At 42.9% G+C, this 20,102-nt stretch overlaps 1 protein-coding gene across 1 annotated transcript in view; it reads left to right on the top strand.

The window, feature by feature from the left end:
• ARMH3 (armadillo like helical domain containing 3) overlaps positions 1-20,102 on the top strand; it is a gene marked incomplete at its 5' end in the record, with an annotated part of 185,268 nt that overhangs the window by 47,633 nt on the left and 117,533 nt on the right. The window contains 1 exon segment of the mRNA NM_001159813.1: positions 2,668-2,756. Coding sequence (NP_001153285.1) covers positions 2,668-2,756 — 89 coding nt within the window.

Genomic DNA, 20,102 nt, shown 5'->3' with positions numbered 1-20,102 from the left:
TAAGACTGAAAAATTTATAGAGAAAAGAAATTTATTTAGGTTCACAGTTCTGAAGACTAGGAAGTCCAAGTTCTAGGGGCTACATCTGGGTGAGGATCTTCTTGCTGATGGGGACGCTCTGTAGAGTCCCGAGGTGGTGCAAGGTATTGTATGGTGAGGGGGCTCAGGAGAGAAAGCCAGACTGGCTTATATAACAGACTTACTCTCATGATAACTAACCCACTCTCAAGATAACCCATTAATCCATTAACCCATGAGTGGATTAATCTATTCCTGAGGACAGAGCCCTCATGACCCAGTCACCTCTTAAAGGCCCTGCCTTTTAATAATATTACATTTGCGATTACGTTTCAACATGAGTTTGAGATAGGGCAAACATTCAGACTATAGCAAAGCACACTGTTTTTATCATCTATGTATATAAACTTCTATATATTAAACATAGTAACTCTATTATATCATTTGTTGCAAATGTAATTTCCCATGTTTGCCATTTAATTTTAATCACTGAAATTTTTTTATTAAACAAAATATTTGTATTTTTAGGAAGTAAATTTCATCAGTATTTACCTTTATAATTTCATCTGGCTTTTTAACCTTTCAAAATCCTATCTCAGTCAGAGATGAAAAAAATGTTTTTGGTAGGTTTATAATTTTTAAAAATATCATTTATCTTAACCTCAAGCTACTAACTGCTTATTTGGAAATACTCTCAGAAACATATATGTCATTGAGATGTGAATAACCCTGAATATTCCAATGATCTAGCAGAATGCTGTCCAGTATAAACTTTTGTGATAATAGAAAAGTTCTATATTTTTTTGTGTTCACTATAGTAGCCATTAGCCACATGTAGCTATTGAGCACTTGAAAGGTGGTTAGCACAACTGACAAACTGCATTTTTAATTTAACTTTTAATGTAAATAGAATTTAAATTTTACAGTTTGCAGCAAAAAAAAAAAAAGAAAAGAAAAGAAAGAAAAAGAAACAGAACTTCTGGCTGAGCACGGTGGCTCGTGCCTGTAATCCCGGAACTTGGGGAGGCCGAGACAGGTGGATCACTTGAGGCCAGGAGTTCTAGACCAACCTGGCCAACATGGTGAAACCCATCTGTACTAAAAGTACAAAAAAAATTAGCCAGGTATGGTGGTGCATGCCTACAGGGTGGCTGGGAGTATAGGCATGTGCCACCATGCCCAGCTAATTTTTTTATAGATTTTATTTATAAGTAAGACTGGTATCTTAAATTATATATTTAATTAAAAATTTAATTTAAATAAAAACCACATTCAGATAGGTATAGAGAGTTAAGGTCTTTAATTTTGTGTTTTTGCATTCTATGTCACTATACCACTTTGAGTAGAATAGTTTAATTGTGACCCACTGGTTTATCCTTTTTCCCTGGAAAGGTACTCAAGGGAAAGATGTCAGTGGCGCCTAATTGATTATTGACTTATAAGTAGTTATAGCACCCTTTTCCCATTGATAAGGGGAATGGGTAGCACAAGCAGTATGTGACTGTGTGATTGCGTGTGTGTGTGTGAGAGAGAGAGAAAGAGAGAGCGAGAGAGAAAGAGAGAGAGAGAGATTGATTAATCTACTAGAAGAAGGCAGAAGTTCTTTTTTATTTGAGCCTGTCTTGCCCTGTCGCCCAGGCTGGAGTACAGTGGCCCGATCTTGGTTCACTGCAACCTTTGCTTCCTAGGTTCAAGCGATTCTCCTGCCTCAGCCTCCTAAGTAGCTGGGACTACAGGCATATGCCACTGCACCTGGCTTTTTTTTTTTTTTTTTTTTTTTGAGACGGAGTCTTACTCTGTCACCCAGGCTAGAGTGCAATGGCGTGATCTCGGCTCACTGCAAGCTCCACCTCCCGGGTTCATGCCATTCTCCTGCCTCAGCCACCCCCCTGCCCTCCCCGAATAACTGGGATTACAGGCGCCTGCCACCACACCCTGCTAATTTTTTGTATATTTTTAGTAGAGATGGGGTTTCACCTTGTTAGCCAGGATGGTCTTGATCTCCTGACCTCGTGATCTGCCTGCCTCGGCCTCCTAAAGTGCTGGGATTACAGGCGTGAGCCACCGTGCCCAGCCTTTTTTTTTTTTTTGAGATGTAATCTCGCTCTGTTGCCCAGGCTGGAGTGCAGTGGTGCGATCTCGACTCACTGCAACATCCGCCTCCTGGGTTCGAGTAATTCTTCTGCCTCAACCGAGTAGCTGGGACTACAGGTGCACGCCACCACACCCAGCTAATTTTTGTATTGTTAGTAGAGATGGGGTTTCACCATATTGGCCAAGCTGGTCTCAAACTCCTGACCTTGTGATCTGCCTGCCTCGGCCTCCCAAAGTGCTGGGATTACAGGCGTGCGCCACCACGCCAGGCTTTTTTTTGTACTTTTAGTAGAGACGGGGTTTCGCCATTTTGGCCAGGCTGGTCTTGAACTCCTAGCCTCAAATGATCTACCTGCCTTGGCCTCCTAAAGTGCTGGGATTACAGGTGTGAGCCACCATGCCTGGCCAGAAGTTTTGTATATTTTTTTGCATGTATACATATTCATATCCAGTGTCTTTAGTGGCCTTAGCAAAGCCGGCTCACTAAGAAGGGATCTGTGGTGAGTTGCACTATATTCTCAGGCTTACCCTCATTTTTTGCTTTCCCTGTTACAGACGCTGCATCCAGGTAGTACACAAACTGCTCTGCTACCAGAAGAAGTGTCGGGTACGCCTGCATTACACCTGGCGGGAGCTCTGGTCAGGTAACTTTCTCTCTTGAATTCATCTTCCTTTTTCTATACCTTTTATGAGCCCCTAGGCCTGGACTCAAGGTGGGTTTTTTGTTTTTTAACCTTTTGGTTTGTTTAGGATGCCTTTATTTTCAGTTACTCTTTTTGTTTTTGTTTTTGTTTTTTTTAAAACGTTTTAGCTTTTTTCGAATCCAGACCTGGGTGTGTCACATGTCTATTCTTTACTTTGTCCCTCGTTCCTTCCTCTTCGTATATTTTTTGTCAACTGGTAAAAACAATTGAGTATTTCTTGTGTTCCAAAAAATCTTCCTTTGAATAAGAATGAGGTAGGAGGAGTCGGTACAAACTTGAGCTCTCACTCGGTTTCATTTGATAGCCGCATATGGACTGTAGGGAGGCTTCTGTGTGTTTCCTCAGGAATGTCATAGGGAGAGATGGAGGGATGGGGACGGGGTGGGGAGATGCAGGAATCCTGTTCTTTACATTACATCTGGCATTATTACTGTTTACAGACAGTGTCACTTGTACCACTCCCCCTGTGCCAGAGACAAAACAGCAAATTACAGTGTTTACTTTTGTCTTTGTAACCATTTGGTAGCCCAGTAAAGTCACTGCTACCCCTGCAGGGGGGAAGTGGCTCTTCTCTAAGGGTACAATTAATGCTGGCTTGCCACCCCTTTCTTTTGTGTGACTAAATTGGAGGTTTCAGGAAAGCAGAGGAGACATGTTCCCTGAGGCAGTTGCTTGCTACTAGGTCCTGTGGCTTTTGAGACCTGATGGTACAATAAAATCTTCTCCAGATGATTACAGTGATGAAGGGTTGCCCACCCATGGGAGAGCTGCTCTGTATTTTCAGCAGAATAGGGTGTGTTAGTGTCAGAGGCTTTGTAAGAAACAGGCCAGTAACCCAGCCCTCTTCCATGGAATTCATCTCACTTGTTGTAACACATGATTTCCTCCCAACCCAATTTGGCTTTCTAAATTTAGTCCTCCATAATGGGAAGTAGAGATCTTTAATTAATGGATTAGCAAGTTTTTGCAGTTACTGCCTATGGTGGTAAAGGGGGAGTAGGAGAATAACACTAAGTGGCAATAGTGGCATTTTGATATTTTAGGAGAGGAGAGTATGATTGTGTGAGAGTTTGAGATTGAAAGAATGTCAGGAGAGTTAAAGAGAGATCAAAAGAGATGGAAATGACCAACAGTAGAATTTCTTAGGTAGCAACACCTCCTTTTAATATAAAGGACTATTATTGTTGCCTATGGATAGTTGTATGATTATTAGGCTCTAAAAGCATAGGATTAAAGAGAAAACACAATAATGATGCAGATCTTCAGATGTTGGTACAGTTGTTGGATTTATAATAAGTACAAATGGTTTATGTCTATAACTTGAATGAAATTACACATTGTAGTACTAAACAAGGTGGTAGTAGTAGTTGTTTCTGCCTGCATCTTCTGATTCCCTTCTGGTTTTACTTTCTCTTTCATTCTATTTTCTTTCCTTTTCGTCCTAGCTATTCTATCTCTGGCCTCTGTGATCTCTGTGGCTTTTCTCTCATTCTCATGATCTGTTGTCCTCTTCCTCATTATTCTGTTCCATTGTCTGTCCACATTGCCTTCTACTCTTCGTTCTGGTCTGTCTCCCGAGACTCAGGGCTTCCTGTTATTCTCCTCCTATCCCCATTTTGTATCCTCTGTTCTCTTGATGAATCGACACTTTTATTGGTATGAGGTGTTCTTTGTGTTATTATAGTCATGCATTTTACTTTTTACATATGTCATAAACTCTAGAATACATTGCCCTCATCTTTGCTTAAACAAGCGATTATCTTTTTTCTTTTTTTCTCTTTTTTTTTTTTTTGAGACGGAGTCTCGCTCTGTCGCCCAGGTTGGAGCAGTGGCGTGATCTCCGCTCACTGCAAGCTCCGCCTCCTGGGCTCACGCCGTTCTCCTGCCTCAGCCTCCCGAGTAGCTGGGACTACAGGCACCCACCACTACGCCCAGCTAATTTTTTTTGGATTTTTAGTAGAGACGGGGTTTCACCGTGTTAGGCAGGATGGTCTCGAACTCCTGACCTTGTGATCCGCCCACCTCGGCCTCCCAAAGTGCTGGGATTACAGACGTGAGTCACCATGCCTGGCTGCGATTGTCTTTTAAAGAGATTTTAAAATGTCTTTTATATTTATCTTTTCTGACTCAGCATTTTGCTCTTCTCACTAGGAAATGGTGAAGAAGAAGGCCATTCTTTATTCTGTGTTGGTCAGTTGACGTTATGTCTTTCAGAACTTTCAGCTCTATTTATAATTATGTCCTATTCTCAGGACTGATTGCATGACAGTCTAAGGCCCTTGATGAGCTGAGGGGAAGTATATATGAGTGTCCTTAGGCATGGACCATTGCTTGTCACGAAGGCATCTAGACATTTGTACTGGAGTTCTCTGCTAAGTGACGTTAGCTCCTTTTCCTGTATAGGCTGGGTGAGCCCTCTTGGAACCCTGGCTCCGTGTATTCATATGTGGAGCGTACAGTGAGATGCAGAGCAGCAGGTGTTAAGGAAAGCTGCAAAACACAACATTGCATCCCATGCAGTCACGTGTATAATATTGCATACTGTGAATACAAATGTGTCTATGGCAGATCCACCTACCTCTTAGCAGGCACTACCCCTCATATGTTGGATTGCCCATGTTTTCACTCTTTCTTTACCTTCTAGACTAATGGATTTGAGGGAGCTGTGTGAAACTCATCATGGCAAATATGCTTATGTATATATATCCTTTGCCATACATGTGCTGCAAACTGTAATGAAATGTTATTTATAAGACTGGTAAGGCATGTTTTATTAGACTGGACACACAAAAGCCCTTGATTATCTAAGAAGCAATCCTCTAGGGTCCAGACGTAGTTTGGAATGTGGGTGTTTAGTATCACTGTACTTCATTGCTGATTTTTATTTCTATGCTGTTTGACTATATTAGCTCTTTGTTATTATTGGGGAGGTAGCCAGAGGTCTCCAGATTCCCATAACGAATTTACAGGTGTGATCTTATGGACAAGGAGGAGCCAGCTGTATTAGTTGGGGGTTCAATCTTGCCTGATAAGCTTTTCCTAGTTGGTTTTACAGATACGAGCCCTGATCTATTCCCTGCTGCCACTGTCTGTTTCTATGATGCATGTCACCATGATATCTGAGTATGTAGGAAAATATATTTAGGCTAATTTTAACTAGAATATGGAAAGGAAAAAGTCCTATTGCTCTGCATTGCTCTGTTTTCAGCAATCATTGTTTTTCACCACATTATAGAAAGTTTGAAAGCTCTTCTCTGATGTCTAGGCAACCCAGATCTCCCAGTCTGAGTAAAAGATTAGATCTTAAAACTCTCCACTGATAGAGGTAGAAAACTGGGTTTTGGGATAAGATCATACTGAAATAGTTCTTTACTTTTGAGAATAGAATGAAAGCTACAGTCATCTTTGTATTCAGAAAAAATGTCAGTTTGCACGTACATATTTTGCATATAGTTTCACAGAGTTTCTGGATCCTCTGAAGCCCCTCTATGATCTTGTGTCAAAAACCTCTGTCTTAATTTTAAGTTCCACAGCCTCCCAATTAATCCTGTTCTCACAGAAATCTTAGTATCTAGGTAAAATTTTTTTTTTTTTTTTGAATAAGAGTCTCACTCTGTTGCCTAGGCTGGAGAGCAGTGGTGTGATTGCGGGTTCAAACAATCCTCCCACCTCAGCCCCCGCCCCAAGTAGCTGAGACTTAAAGGCACACACCATTATGCCTGGCTAACTTTTGTAAAGATGGAGTTTTACTATGTTGGCCAAGCTGGCCTCAAATTTCTGACCTCAGGTGATCTGCCCTCCTCTGTCTCCCAAAGTGCTGGGATTACAAGTGTGAGCCACTGCGCCCGGCCAATATTTTTTCTTTATTTACTAGTCACACTGCGCTTCTACTGGGAACTTTAGGTTAGCAATCTCCTTTGCACTTCTTGAGGCTATAGACCATTTTGTTCACTATGTCTTATTTTTGGAGTGTTTTCTATAGCATATTGGGCCCCTATTTTAGTGTATCACATTGTTTTGCTATGTTTGCTTTTTTTTTTTTTTTTTTTGGAGACAGGGTCTCACTCTGTTGCCCCAGGCTGGAGTGCAGTGCCACAGTCTCAGCTCACTGCAACCTCTGTCTCCTGGGCTCAAGTGATCCTCCCAACTCAGCCTCCTGAGCAGCTGGGACCATAGATGCAAGCCACCATGCCCCAGCTAATTTCATATGTTTTTACAATGATTTGTTTAAATATCTATATTTCCTCTCAAAAAAGTTCCTGGAAGGCAGGGCCTGTTTTTTAATCATTGTTACATCTCCAGCAGACTGCTTGGCTATTTATTTATTTTTTGAGACAGGGTCTTGCCCAGGCTGGAGTGCAGTGGCACAATCATGGCTCATTGCAGTCTCAACCTCCTGGGCCCAGTGGATCCTCCCACCTCAGCCGCCCAAGTAGCTGGGACTACAGATGTGTACCACCATGCCTGACTTATTTTTGTATTTTTTTTTTTTTTAGAGATGGGGTTTCATCATGTTGCCCAGGCTCATCTTGAAGTCCTGGACTCAAGTGATCTGCCTGCTTTGGCCTCCCAAATTGTTGGGATTATAGGCATGTGCCACAGCACCCGGCCTACTTAGCTTTTTAATAGGAACTCAGATAACATTTGGATAAACAAATAAATGGATGCATGGATATGTAGGATTTTCATTAATGATGGATCAGCATTCTCCAAAAGCAGCACAATGTTGTGTTTGAGCCAAATAATAATAATAATAATAGAACCCAGTAGGATGTCGTTAATGTTTCTGTTGAGCTGACATCATCACCTTTGATAGGGCCAGCCATCCACCTTAGTTTATTTGATTTGTTGATGTGAAAGAGAGTAGTTAGTAATTTCTTTTGTTTTTCTCATTCTTCCTTACCCACAGATGCATGGATTGCTTTTAACCAAGTAAAAATGGAAACTTTGATGGTTTCTAAGCCATTAAGCAAAGATTGAGCAGGATGTGCAGAGAGAAGCGTGTAGTTGTTGGAGAGAGATACTTGAACAGAGCTTCATGGAGTCAGCTTATTTTAATTTCACTGCAGGAAGAAGGGGCATTGGAGAGGCAGGCTGCATTTAAATAGTATGACTTTCCATCTTCTGAAAACATGGGTTGATTTAAAGGCAGATTTATTCTGACATTTTATACTCGACATTTATCTATGGATCACAGTTGTTACCCTCTCACTCTGCCACATCCTGGGGATAAGTCGTTATTTTTATCCCCATTTGTTGGGGAAGGTAGTAGAGATATAGAAGGGTTAAGTGACTTGCTAAAGATCATGGAACCAGACACTAAACAGAGTCATGATTAGAACTTAGAGTTCCTGACTCCTATGCTCAGACACAGATCACTAAGCAACATTTGCTTCCCTGCGGGAAGAAAGGCCCCCTAAGCCCCCAGCACAATCTGTTCAGCTTCACTGTGCTAAGTAACATCCAAAGCATTCACAGCTTTGTGAAAAAGAAATTGTACATGGCCTGACCTTTTAGATATCTACTGGGAAAAATGGAAAACCCAGGGAGTATCACAGCGTTCTGGATCCAGCTGGCTCTCCTATTACTGGCAGAGGCCTATGACTTCTTGGTTAGGTACGTCTCAAGACTGGCAATTGAGAGCCTTTCGTTGGAAACTTGTTTTACTTTAAGTGTTGCCATACAGGACTGAAATTTTTCGAGAGAAAGGCTGACTCAAGCCATAGATTTATCTGGCAGTTCTTGTGTGGATGTAGCTTTGATAGTTCAGCAGCCCCTCTTGATTCTGAGAAACTATCCTTTGAACTTTTCATTGTGTGCTTCTTTTAGTTTAGTTTCTTTTTTAAACTTTTAATTTTGATGTAATTATAGACTTACAGGAAGTTGCAAAAATAGTATATAGAGTTTCATGTACCCTTCACCCAGCTTCCTCCAATGATGACATCTTATATAACTCTACAACGTTGCTTCTTTTAGTTTTGAAGAGAGTATCCAGGCGGGAAAGAACATAGCAGTAAAAACTAGAGTAGATGGGAAGGGGAATTTTGGCAGCTGCTATTTCTATCTTGTTTTTAAAATTGCTTTTCCTCATTCTGCTAAATTTTCTCTGATTTAGGCAAATATGTCACAAGATATATTCTAGGCTGATGTGCCTAATTAAGACTGCTCTAGCTTCCATATGCAAAAATAGAGAGCCTTTTTTCCTCTATGGGTGATCAATTCCTCTCAAAATTAGAATGTTCTAATTCAGGGGCATTAGAAGGTATCTTTCTGGTTCTATAATGTAGTTATGAAATATTCTCTACAGCAGTATAGAAAGCCCAAGGACTAAAAAGGAGTGCCAGGAAGCTTTTTTCCCTTTCAAATCACTACATTTGGCTGAATCCAAAATTTACACTATTTTGAATCTTTCTCTCATCCCCTCAGAAACTTGGCAGAAGCAAAAGATAAGAATCTCTAACAGGTTTAGCCTGTTACAGGGAGAAAAAGATTCCCACATAAAAGCCCCCAAAAGAGCAAGAAATCACTTTGTTCTTTTCTCTGTGCATGCAGTCACTTCCTATCCAGAAAAATGTCAGCTCTCATAGACCCATGAGCATTTTGTCAAGTAAAAGGGACTGGGGAAGGATTAGCTGTGCTTTTGGTTACTCTGCCTATATTAGTTTCAAAGGGACATATCATGTGGTTTCATAAGGTATCATCCTTCTCTGGATCTCGAGGGAGCAAGACAAGTCTGTTATTGGTCCTACCTCATTTTGGCAAAAAGTAAAGTTATTGGTTCTGTGTCAGATGGCTCCACTGAGACATGGTCTCATTGACTTTTAGATTTCTTAAAGGGTGATTTTGGCTATCACTCATTTGGGAAACGGTGGAGGGAAAGGAGCAGGTGGTATAGGGCCCTAGAAGAAGGCAGTGGCTCCTGAGCATGCTTGGTTAGAGGCAGCTGCACAGGGACCCTACATTTCCCAAAGTCTAGGGTCTGGGAGCTTTCATGTGGAAACTCATTTTCATGAAAAAGAAGAGGGTGGGTGCTAATTGTGAGGTTTGCATTGTCTGCAAGAAAATGGGGAATGGAAGATGGTTGAGAACCTTATTTATTTATTTTTTTTAGCAGATACACATTGACTGCAAGGAAAATGGTAAGGATGGAAGCAGATTTCCGTTTAAAGAAAGGATTTGTTCTATTTCTGACTCATTTAGAGGAATGTGGAACCTTTAGTCAGTGCAGGCTGTTGACATACTGACTTGTGTGCTCTGTTCACCTGGAGAGGCTGATAGCATACAGCCAGAGCCATTTCATTTTCTTGTTTGATTCTTTGGCCTCTGTGTCAGTGAAGTGCTTAGGCTTGCAGAAATGCTTAGGCTTGCATCCTGACAGATGCCTGTATTCTGAAAAGCCACCTAGGTTGTTCCCCCCGCCCCGCTCCCCCCATGACTGAGTCTTGCTCTGTAGCCCAGGCTGGAGTGCCGTGGCATGATCTCAGCTCACTGCAACCTCTGCCTCCCGGGTTCAAGCAATTCTCCTACCTCAGCCTCCCGAGTAGCTGGGAATACAGGCGCACATCACCATGCCTGGCTAATTTTTGTATTTTTAGTAGAGACGGGCTTTTACCATGTTGGCCAGGCTGGTCTTGAACTCCTGACCTTGTGATCCACCTACCTTGGCCTCCCAAAGTGTTAGGATTACAGGCCTGAGCCACCGCGTCTGGCTGAGTATTTTTAAATTACCCTACTGGCAGATGTTGGCTTCAGATTCTCTCCTGCACCACTCTGCTGATTGACAGTGAGCCTGCTGATTGCTGGCAATGTCCCTGGGTAATTGGTGATTTTGTCCAGAGATGCTGGAATTGGCTAGAGTTTATAGTGCCTCCAGGGTTTTGGTGGCATGAGCTTGTTACACTAGTGCTATTTTCATCGTGTCCTTTGAGTTTCTTGACTTCTCTCCTAAGCAACTGAGATGGTAATATTATTCTTTTATCAGTCATTGTGAAATTATCCATCTCTCCTAATGAACAGGTTTTGCTTTGAGTTCTGTAGTACCTAATCCTAGCTCCATGCCAGGTCACAAAATCGAGTCTGGCTGAGTGTTGTCTTTGCTGTTTGTCTTCATAGCATGTAAAAGCTGCTCAAATAGACAGCTTTCTCTGACCTGATTCTTTGGAGACATTTATTTGTGCTCTCCTGGAGGCTGTCTCCTTCCTGTTTTTAATCTTATTTAAATGTCATTCACTTGGTTTTGTAATTAAGCCTCCCCCCTCCTTTTTTGAGGCAGGTGCCTGAGCTACCACTTAATTGTGTCTTCCTGTGGTTGGCTTGTTCCTCTCTGCACCTAGTTTACCTTAATGTGGGGGACAGGTTTTAGTCCTGGAGAAGTCTCATATCCATTATTCATTCTACTGCTACATGGCAACACAATTTGCTGCTACCTGTTTTCCCTCCTCCTGAATTCAAAGCAGGATAGAAAAAATTCTGGGAAAGTCCTCATTGTGTATTAATGCTAGGAACAGCTCTGCAAAAAAGGTTCCTTGTGGGGTGTGTGTTGGGGGCGCTGTGTAAGATGGCAGCATTCTCAGATGGATCATAGTCAACTCTTCCTATTTGAAAATTAGGGTGGGCTGGGCGCAGGGGCTCACACCTATAATCCCAGCACTTTGGGAGGCCAAGGCTGGCCTATCACCTGAGGTCAGGAGTTCGAGACCAGCCTGGTGGAGCCCTGTCTCTACTAAAAATACAAAAATTAGCCAGGCGTGGTGGCGGGCGCCTGTAATCCCAGCTACTTGGGAGGCTGAGGCAGAAGAATTGCTTGAACCCGGGAGGCAGAGGTTGCAGTGAGCCAAGATCACACCATTGCACTCCAGCCTGTCTCAAAAAAAAAAAAAAAAAAAAAAAAACACCAAACCAAAAATTAGCCAGGTGTGGTGGGGCATGCCTGTAATCCCAGCTACTCGGGAAGCTAAGGCTCAAGAATCGCTTGAACCCGGGAGGTGGAGGTTGCAGTGAGCTGGGATTGCGCCACTGCACCACTCCAGCCTGGGTGACAGAGTGAGACTCTGTCTAAAAAGAAAAAAAATTACATTGTCTGCCTCTGCCTCTAGGAATTCACATGGGACTTAGGGAACCATCAGAGTGCCTGGTCCTGGCTCAGCTTCCCAGAACCTGTACACTCTTCTATATTCTACCTGCATCTGCATACAGACAAGTCAGAACTCTACACACTGTTGTCATAGTCTTTCAGCAAGTATGATGCACAGGACTCCCCAAGGAAGGGAACATGGGCTGAAGCTGAGTGTGAGACTGATAGTTGCCTCTAGTACAGAGTCAAAAGAGAGCAGTTGTAGCCAATTTGGAGTTCCTGAAAAAGAGCCCAGAAACTAAGTTTTCAAGGGGCCTGGTATGAAAGACTTGGCAATGAAGAAATGAGTGTGTATTGAGCACTCACTTCCCTACAACTTAAACGTATTTAATGTGTAATATAATACCTCAAATATTTTACTGCAGTAATTTCTCAGTTCTTCACTTGGTGCAGAGTTAAGAGTACTTGGAGCCTCATTAAGTATAACAGATGAAACAGCAAGGATTAGGAGTCAAACCCAGAGTCCCTGAGGATTTTGTGGGATAGTGTTGGTATTTAGAGCATTGTTAGTTTGGATGGTGAACTTTGGTGATTATTTTGAAGATTGCCACAATGTTGCCTTGAAGGCTGCCCGGGGTTCATTTTGAATTTGCATTCCTGCTCAAGTTCATGGGCTCTCTGTTGATTGAGTATATTTGGCTCCTTTCCTTTTACCTATCAGTGAGGAAGCATCTTTGTATGTTTGTCCCTGTACTCATTATGGTGTACTTTGACGTGAATGTCAGCCAGTCAGTTATGCAGAGGTTACAGAAAGTGAGACTGGAGGGTTTGTGAGGCTGTTGGGAGTGTCTGTGGAAAGACAAACATTGACCTTTTGTTTTTCTTTTTAATTGGGGTAAAATAAACATAAAATTTATCGTTGTAACTATGTTTAACCATACAGTTCAGTGGCATTAAGTATATTCACATTGTGCAACCATCACTACCTTCCATTTCCAGTACTTTTTTTTATCTTCCCAAACTGAAACTCAGTACTCATTAAACAATAACTTTTTTTTTTTCTTTTTTTGAGATGGAGTCTCACTCTGTCACCCAGGTGGGAGTGCAGTGGTGTGATCTTGGTTCACTGCAACTTCCGCCTCCGGGTTCAAGTGATTCTCCTGCCTCAGCCTCCCGAGTAGCTGGGACTATAGGTGTGCACCACCATGCCAGGCTAATTTTTTTTTTTTTTTTTTTGGTAAAGACGGGGTTTCACCATGTTGCAGGCTGGTCTTGAACTCCTGACCTCAGGTAATCCACCTTCCTTGGCCTCCAAAGTGCTGGGATTACAGGTGTGAGCCACCGTGTCCGGCCAGCAATAATTCTTAATTCCCACTCATGCCAGACCCTGGCAACCACTAATTCTGAATTTGCTTACTCTGGGTATTTCATTTAAGTGGAATTAAACAGCATTTGTCCTTTTGTAACTGGTTTATTTCACTTAGAATAATATCTTCAAGGTTCATCTATGTTGTCAGAATTTTCTTCCTTTTTAAGGCTGAGTAATATTCTGCCATATGTATATACCATATTTTGTTTATTCATTCATCTGTTGATGGACATTTGGGTTGCTTCCACCTTTTGGCTGTTGTGAATGATGCTGCTGTAAACATGGGTGTACAAATACTTGTTTGAGTTCCTGCAATCTCTTGTTTTTTATGAGATTGTGTGGGTTTAATTATCTTAGGCCAGTGGAGTGAAGTCCTGAGACATTTAGAGACATGTACTCTGAGCTGGCCAGGCGTGATGGCTCATGCCTGTAATCCTAGCACTTCGGGAGGCCAAGGCGGGCAGATCACTTGAGGTCAGGAGTTTGAGACCAGCCTGGCCAACGTGGTGAAACCCTGTCTTTATTAAAAATGCAAAAATTGCTGGGTGCAGTGGCTCACGCCTGCAGTCCCAGCACTTTGGGAGGCCGAAGTGGTCAGATCACGAGGTCAGGAGATCGAGACCATCCTGGCTAACACGGTGAAACCCCATCTCTATTAAAAATACAAAAAATTAGCCGGGCATGGTGGCAGGTGCCTGTAGTCCCAGCTACTTGGGAGGCTGAGGCAGGAGAATGGCGTGAACCCGGGAGGCGGAGCTTGCTGTGAGCTGAGATTTGCACCACTGCAGTCCAGCCTAGGCGACAGAGCAAGACTCTGTCTCAAAAAAAAAAAAAAAAAAAAAAAAGAAAGAAAGAAAAAGAGAACCCTTACTTTAACAAAAGGGAAATGGCATAAAATAAGTAGGTCAATAGCCTACTACCACCTTATTTTAAGTTGACCTTTTAAAACTACGACCAGGAGACAGCCAGGTGCAGTGGCCCATGCCTGTAATCCCAGCTACTTGGGAGGCTGAGGCAGGAGAATCACTTGAACCCAGGAGGTAGAGGTTGCGGAGAGCCGAGATCATGCCATTGCACTCCACCCTGGGCAACAAGAGCAAAACTCCATCTCAAAAACAAAAATAAATAAATAAAAAATAAAAATAAATAAGTAAATAGGCCAGGCACAGTGGCTCACGCCTGTAACGTCAGCACTTTGTAGGGCTGAGGCGGGTGGATCACCTGAGGTCAAGAGTTCGAGACCAGCCTGGCCAACATGGTGAAACCCCATCTCTACTAAAAATATGAAAATGGCTGGGCATGGTGGCTCACTCCTGTAATCCCAGCACTTTGGGAAGCCAAGTCCAAGGTGGCCGGATCACGAGGTCAGGAGATGGAGGCCATCTTGGCTAACACAGTGAAATAAAAAATACAAAAAATTAGCCAGGTGTGGTGGCAGGTGCCTGTAGTCCCAGCTACTTAGGAGGCTGAGGCAGGAGAACGGCTTGAACCCGGGAGGTGGAGGTTGCAGTGAGCCATGATCGTGCCACTGCACTCCAGCCTGGGCAGTTTCAAAAAAAAAAAAAAAAAAAAGCAAAATTAGCCGGGCATGGTGATGGGTTCCTGTAATCCCAGCTACTTGGGAGGCTAAGGCAGGAGAATCTCTTGAACCCGGGATGTGGAGGTTGCAGTGGGACAAGATCACGCCACTGCACTTCAGTCTGGGTGACAGAGTTGAGCTCTGTCTCAAAAAAAAAAAAAAAAAGAAAAAAAGACATGTACTCTGAGCTTATAGGATTTTTCCTTTGGTCACTTTGTTATGTGAGGGGCTAATCAGTGGAATTGTGATCAAAGTATGGTTTTTGGTGGCAAATATAGATATTGGCCCTAGATAGCTCCTGTATCCCCAACAAATATTTTTTAAATTGAAGTTTGGGTGGATCCAGTACAGTTTCATAGACCTCAGCAGTGGGAGTTCAGAGACCTTCTTCTCCCCAGCATGATTTGTCCTTAATGCAGTTTAGCTCCAACTAGCATATTGGCTTTGGGTAATTTATTTAACCTTTCTGAATTTTGATTTGCTCATCTGTAAAATGGTAACAATAATACCTACTTCATCAGATAGTTAAGAGGATTCAGTGAGAAGAATATACTTTAAGTGCTTTACATAATATCTAGCACCTAGCAAGCATCTAATAAGTGTTACCTTTCCTGCCATTTATGACCATGGTGTTTCTCACTTTGAAAAGAGGTGAATGTAGTTTGAGGAAGGTGATTTCTGTAGTTAAGTGTCTTTTTTTAAGGTATCAGATAGAGGGTAAAAAAAAAAAAAAAAAAGGAAAGTTTGAGATGCTCTATGTGAGCTTCTGGACACAGTATTAACTTGTAGTTGTTGTCATTCTTCTGGAGGAAATGATGCATTCCTCTGTGATGTGTCTTTTCGCGTTGGTATTTTGGGACAGCCCATTCCCAGGGATGTGGAGTATGGGCCCACGGGCATTATCTCTTAAGGTTTGGAAAGTCTCAACTACCAAGCTTGCCCTTACCCAAAAGGATATTCTCTACAACAAGCTATGCCATTCTCTTTTGAGGGAGTGAGCAGCCATTGCTCACCTAATGGGCAAAGCTGTTTACACAGTGTTAAGTTTCTATACCGTAAGGTCATGCTTCATTGGAAATCTCTCAGACCAGGAGTCAGGCCTTTGGTGAAGAATCCTGTGTTAGCCCTTTTCCCCCACTTCATTTTAGAAACTATTATTTAACAATGAGAAACATGATAAGGCAAAGGATTAAATTAAATGGTACATCCTGTCCCTCATATCTTCATGACTGCAACATTTACTGTACTTGATTGCAAAGTCTTACAGATGTATGACTGATTAACGTACTATGTTTATGCAATCATCCCCTTATTTTTTAGTTATCTTAACTCTTCCCTGTATGTACTGCTACTTCTGTGAGTGTCCTTGGAACAATTTGGCTGGTCATGTGCCCCGATGGCATCAAGTGGACAAGTGGATCAAGGGCAGTTTTCTAAAAATGTGTGTGTATGTAGAGGGGGTGAGTCAGGAGCCTGTTAGCATGAGCTCTGTGTTGGCACTGAGATCCTGAGTGCCAGTTCTCTGCTGTCCTTGAAACTACTCCTGACAGGGCATTTTCTTCTTTGGCCTAAACCTGTCTTTTTTGGCATAAACCCTGTGCAAAGCTCGGTCTATAATAGTTTATAAATAAACCTGGTTATTAATTGTTTATACCCATATTTTTTTGTTTTGGTTCTGATTTTGCCTAAAGAAAGGGGAACTTGGCTCCCTTTACTGTCCATATCCAATCATCTTCCATTGGCAGTACCTAATTTTGAAGAAGGCAACACTGACTGAGAGAATTAGGAACAGTTTTAGTTGATAGTTATGTGCTTAAAAAAAAAAAGAGAGCAAGCAGCCACAAGTGATAGAGAGGTGGAGGTGAGAGCTGAGATGTATATAAGACAGCAGAGAGCAGGCCAAGGAGCTGGCAGAGAGGCCTGCTGAGGTGGCTCGTGCTGAGCAAAGCTTCTGTGAGTCTTTTTGTGTTGCCAGTGAGTGACAGGAAGGCAATAATGAGGTATTAAATACTTGTACTTTAACAGGTAGCTGAGGACCAAGGGAAAACGGGGACCAAATACATGAAAATGACGTAGAGCAGCCGACAGGTGGAGAAAGTTATAAACCAGAGTCTAGAGAAGTGTTGATAACAGTATAGTCAGCAGGTCTAAGCACACCATTTATAGTAAGCTGTAACCCCACTTTAACATTTAACTTGATCTCGCACCTTTATTTGTTTAATCTTCTTTTTTTTTTTTTTTTGAGATGGTGTTTTGCTCTGTCGCCCAGGCTAGAGTGCTGTGGTGCGATCTCGGCTCACTGCAAACTCTGCCTTCTGGGTTCAAGCGATTCTCCTGCCTCAGCCTCACGAGTAGCTGGGATTACAGGTGCCTGCCACCGTGCCCGGCTGATTTTTGTATTTTTTAGTAGAGATGGGGTTTCACCATCTTGGCTGGGCTGGTCTCGAACTCCTGACCTCATGATCTGCCCGCCTCAGCCTCCCAAAGTGCTGGGATTACAGGCATGAGCCACCGTACCTGGCTTGGTTATCTTCTTAATGGCATGGTAGAAAGAACACTAAACAGGTGACAAGGTCCTAGTCCCAGCTTAGTCACCAGCTAGTTTGGGGTGAGGGTGGAATGGGGCATGGAGTTTTCTTATACAAAAATGAGGAAATTGGATTAAATGACCTAAGGTATTTTCTAGCTCTAAAAATCTATAATCAGCTGTGTCAAAGCCTCACAGACTTAAAACTCCCATCATATCAGGTCAGAGGCTAGAATCTGTGTAGTGGTGTATAGGACACTGAACAGTTGATATAGTGAGTGCAAAGTCAGGGAGATGATGATGGAGAAAAGCACTATTTCACGGGATATTTGGGACATTCTCTCTTGAAGAAGAATTACCATCTGTGATGTCAGAGGCTTCATTTTAGTTGCCTGTTAAATTCCCTGTAGATAATTCTTTTTTTTTTTTTTTTTTTTTTGGAGAAGGAGTCTTGCTCTGTCGCCCAGGGTGGAGTGCAGTGGTGCGATCTCGACTCACTGCAACTTCCACCTCCCGGGTTCAAGCAGTTCTTCTGCCTCAACCTCTCGAGTAGCTGGGCCTACAGGCGCACGCCGCCACGCCCAGCTAATTTTTTGTATTTTAGTAGAGACAGGGTTTCACCGTGTTGCCCAGGCTGTTCTCGAACTCCTGAACTCAGGCAGTCTGCCTGCCTTGGCCTCCCAAAGTGCTAGGATTACAGGCATGAGCCACCGCGCCCAGCCCCTGTAGAGAATTCTTACTTCCAAGTGAGAAGACCTTTGTTCTTGGGGGAGCGGAATATCTGACCTGCATTTTCAGGGGCAGAATGCAAGCCGCTCTGGCACTGACTCTCAGAGTATTGCGGTACTGGACTCTCCCTTTCAATACTCTGGCTCTGCTAATGCCTGTGGCAGTTGGGACACAGGTTGCCTGTGCCAGAATTGCTCTCTTCCTCCTCTAATATTTATCACTTTGTCATCCTGGACTCTGAATCCCAGAGATCAAGACTAGCTGTAGTCCAGCAGAGGAGCAATAAATCATTGCTCCCACATCCTTTCCTCCAGGTTTCCTGCCCTTTAATTACCACATAGCCACTGCTGAGGCTGCATCTCTGTGCTGTGTGTCCTGGGGACAAAAGCCCTTGTTGATGGGATGTGTGCAAAAGCTGCTTTGTCTCTAGCCATTACGTTTTGCAGAGCGCCATGCGTGCTGCCCATCCCTTTCTCTTGCCTCTATGAGTTTATAGAGTCCGATTGTCAGGTAGTATATCATTAACAGGGCTTGTCTAAACTCTGGGGATTAGGTGGTGGGGTGGGCAGCCCCCACGTAGCTCACTCAGCAAGGTGATCTTCTTTAAGGAGGGAAGTTTGGGTTAGTCATTTTTATGTGAATTTTAGCTAGCCCCCTTATTCCTGTGCTCCTGGTAGGAGCTAAGCAGGCTGTGTGATCCTGAATGGGCTCCCTTGGAGCCTTTTTGTCCCCCCAGTCCAACAGATCACTTGATCACTTAACAGACACCATTAAAAGGGCCAGCTGCCTATCATTTGCCTTTTCATTATGAAACCCCAGAGAACTCAAGTTGGGGCCAGGGGTAAAGAGTTTATAAATGAAGATGCCTATGTCCTTCATGCCTGGCAAGGCTTTTTTTGCTATTTGAGGGGAAGATTCAGGCTTTAGAAACAGAATGTGGGTGAAGCCAGCCTCTTGTACTTTCCTTGCCTGCTGTTTCTTTACTGTACCTGTGCTTTTAAAGGATTGAGAGTGAGGGGTGTTGTGTGGCAGGCAGCAACAGTCTGGAGAGTCTCACTCCTACTCATCATTCCCTGCTCTTCCAAATCAAAGCTCACATCTCTTCTTTAAGAGTAGTAAACTTCACACAAAACTCTGACAGCATGGGAGAATGAACTTCTTTGCTGGCAAAGAAGCAGATATCTTCCTAGAAAAAGAGAGGTCAAGCCTTTTCTTGGGTCTGTGGAAGATGGGGGTTTGTGGGGGAGAAGACAGAAGGACCACAGATTGCCTGCAGCTGCTGAACCCCTTTATAGTATTCCATCAAGTAGGGAAGGTAGGTACAAGAGCATTATCTGAGATGGGCAGAGAAGCAGGACTCATTTCGTGGACAAAATGTGCTAGGGGCATGAGTATAAGGTAACTGATAACTTCTTTTATGCTTAATATTTATTTGTGAAAATGTCTGAAGCTGCACTGTTAACCTAGGGAGTTGGCAGTCAGTCTCTTTATTGAGGTTGCTTGGGTTTTAGGAATCTCTCTCCTCACTAAGAATTGCCAAGCAGAAAGAGATTTCAATAAATATTGTCACTGTCACGAGAGGTTAGCGCAAGCTTCAGTTTGTTTGAATAGTTAGAGCAGTTAAGGGCTTTTTTTCTCTTTATGAGCTCTCCTCATCTAGAGCTGCAGCCCAGCTGTAGGTTCTACAGTATAGCTGCCATATCTGGTGACCAGTTAGAATGGATACATTTTCCTCTTAGCAATGATGTCTGAAACAGATACATGTCTAAAACTTGATGACAATAGAAGCTAGCAGCTGAGGGTGGAAGGGGGACCCTCATTTTCACCTGTAAATTGAGCAAATTTGATGGGGAAATCACCATGTGGGAGTAAATTTGAAACCGCAAGATGTCAGTTTTATAGTCAAATTTCTGAGCTTAATTGCTGTTTAAGAAGTGGCAAAAAGAAGTAGATATTTAAAAACCTTCCATGAGCAGATAAGCAGACACGTGCTTGGGAAGGTGAGTGCT

The sequence above is a fragment of the Pongo abelii genome, chromosome 8 (genome assembly GCF_028885655.2).
Source record: "Pongo abelii isolate AG06213 chromosome 8, NHGRI_mPonAbe1-v2.0_pri, whole genome shotgun sequence".
NCBI lineage: Eukaryota > Metazoa > Chordata > Mammalia > Primates > Hominidae > Pongo > Pongo abelii.
Note: the sequence above shows the minus strand (reverse complement) of the source record. Positions and strands in the feature narration are given on the sequence as shown.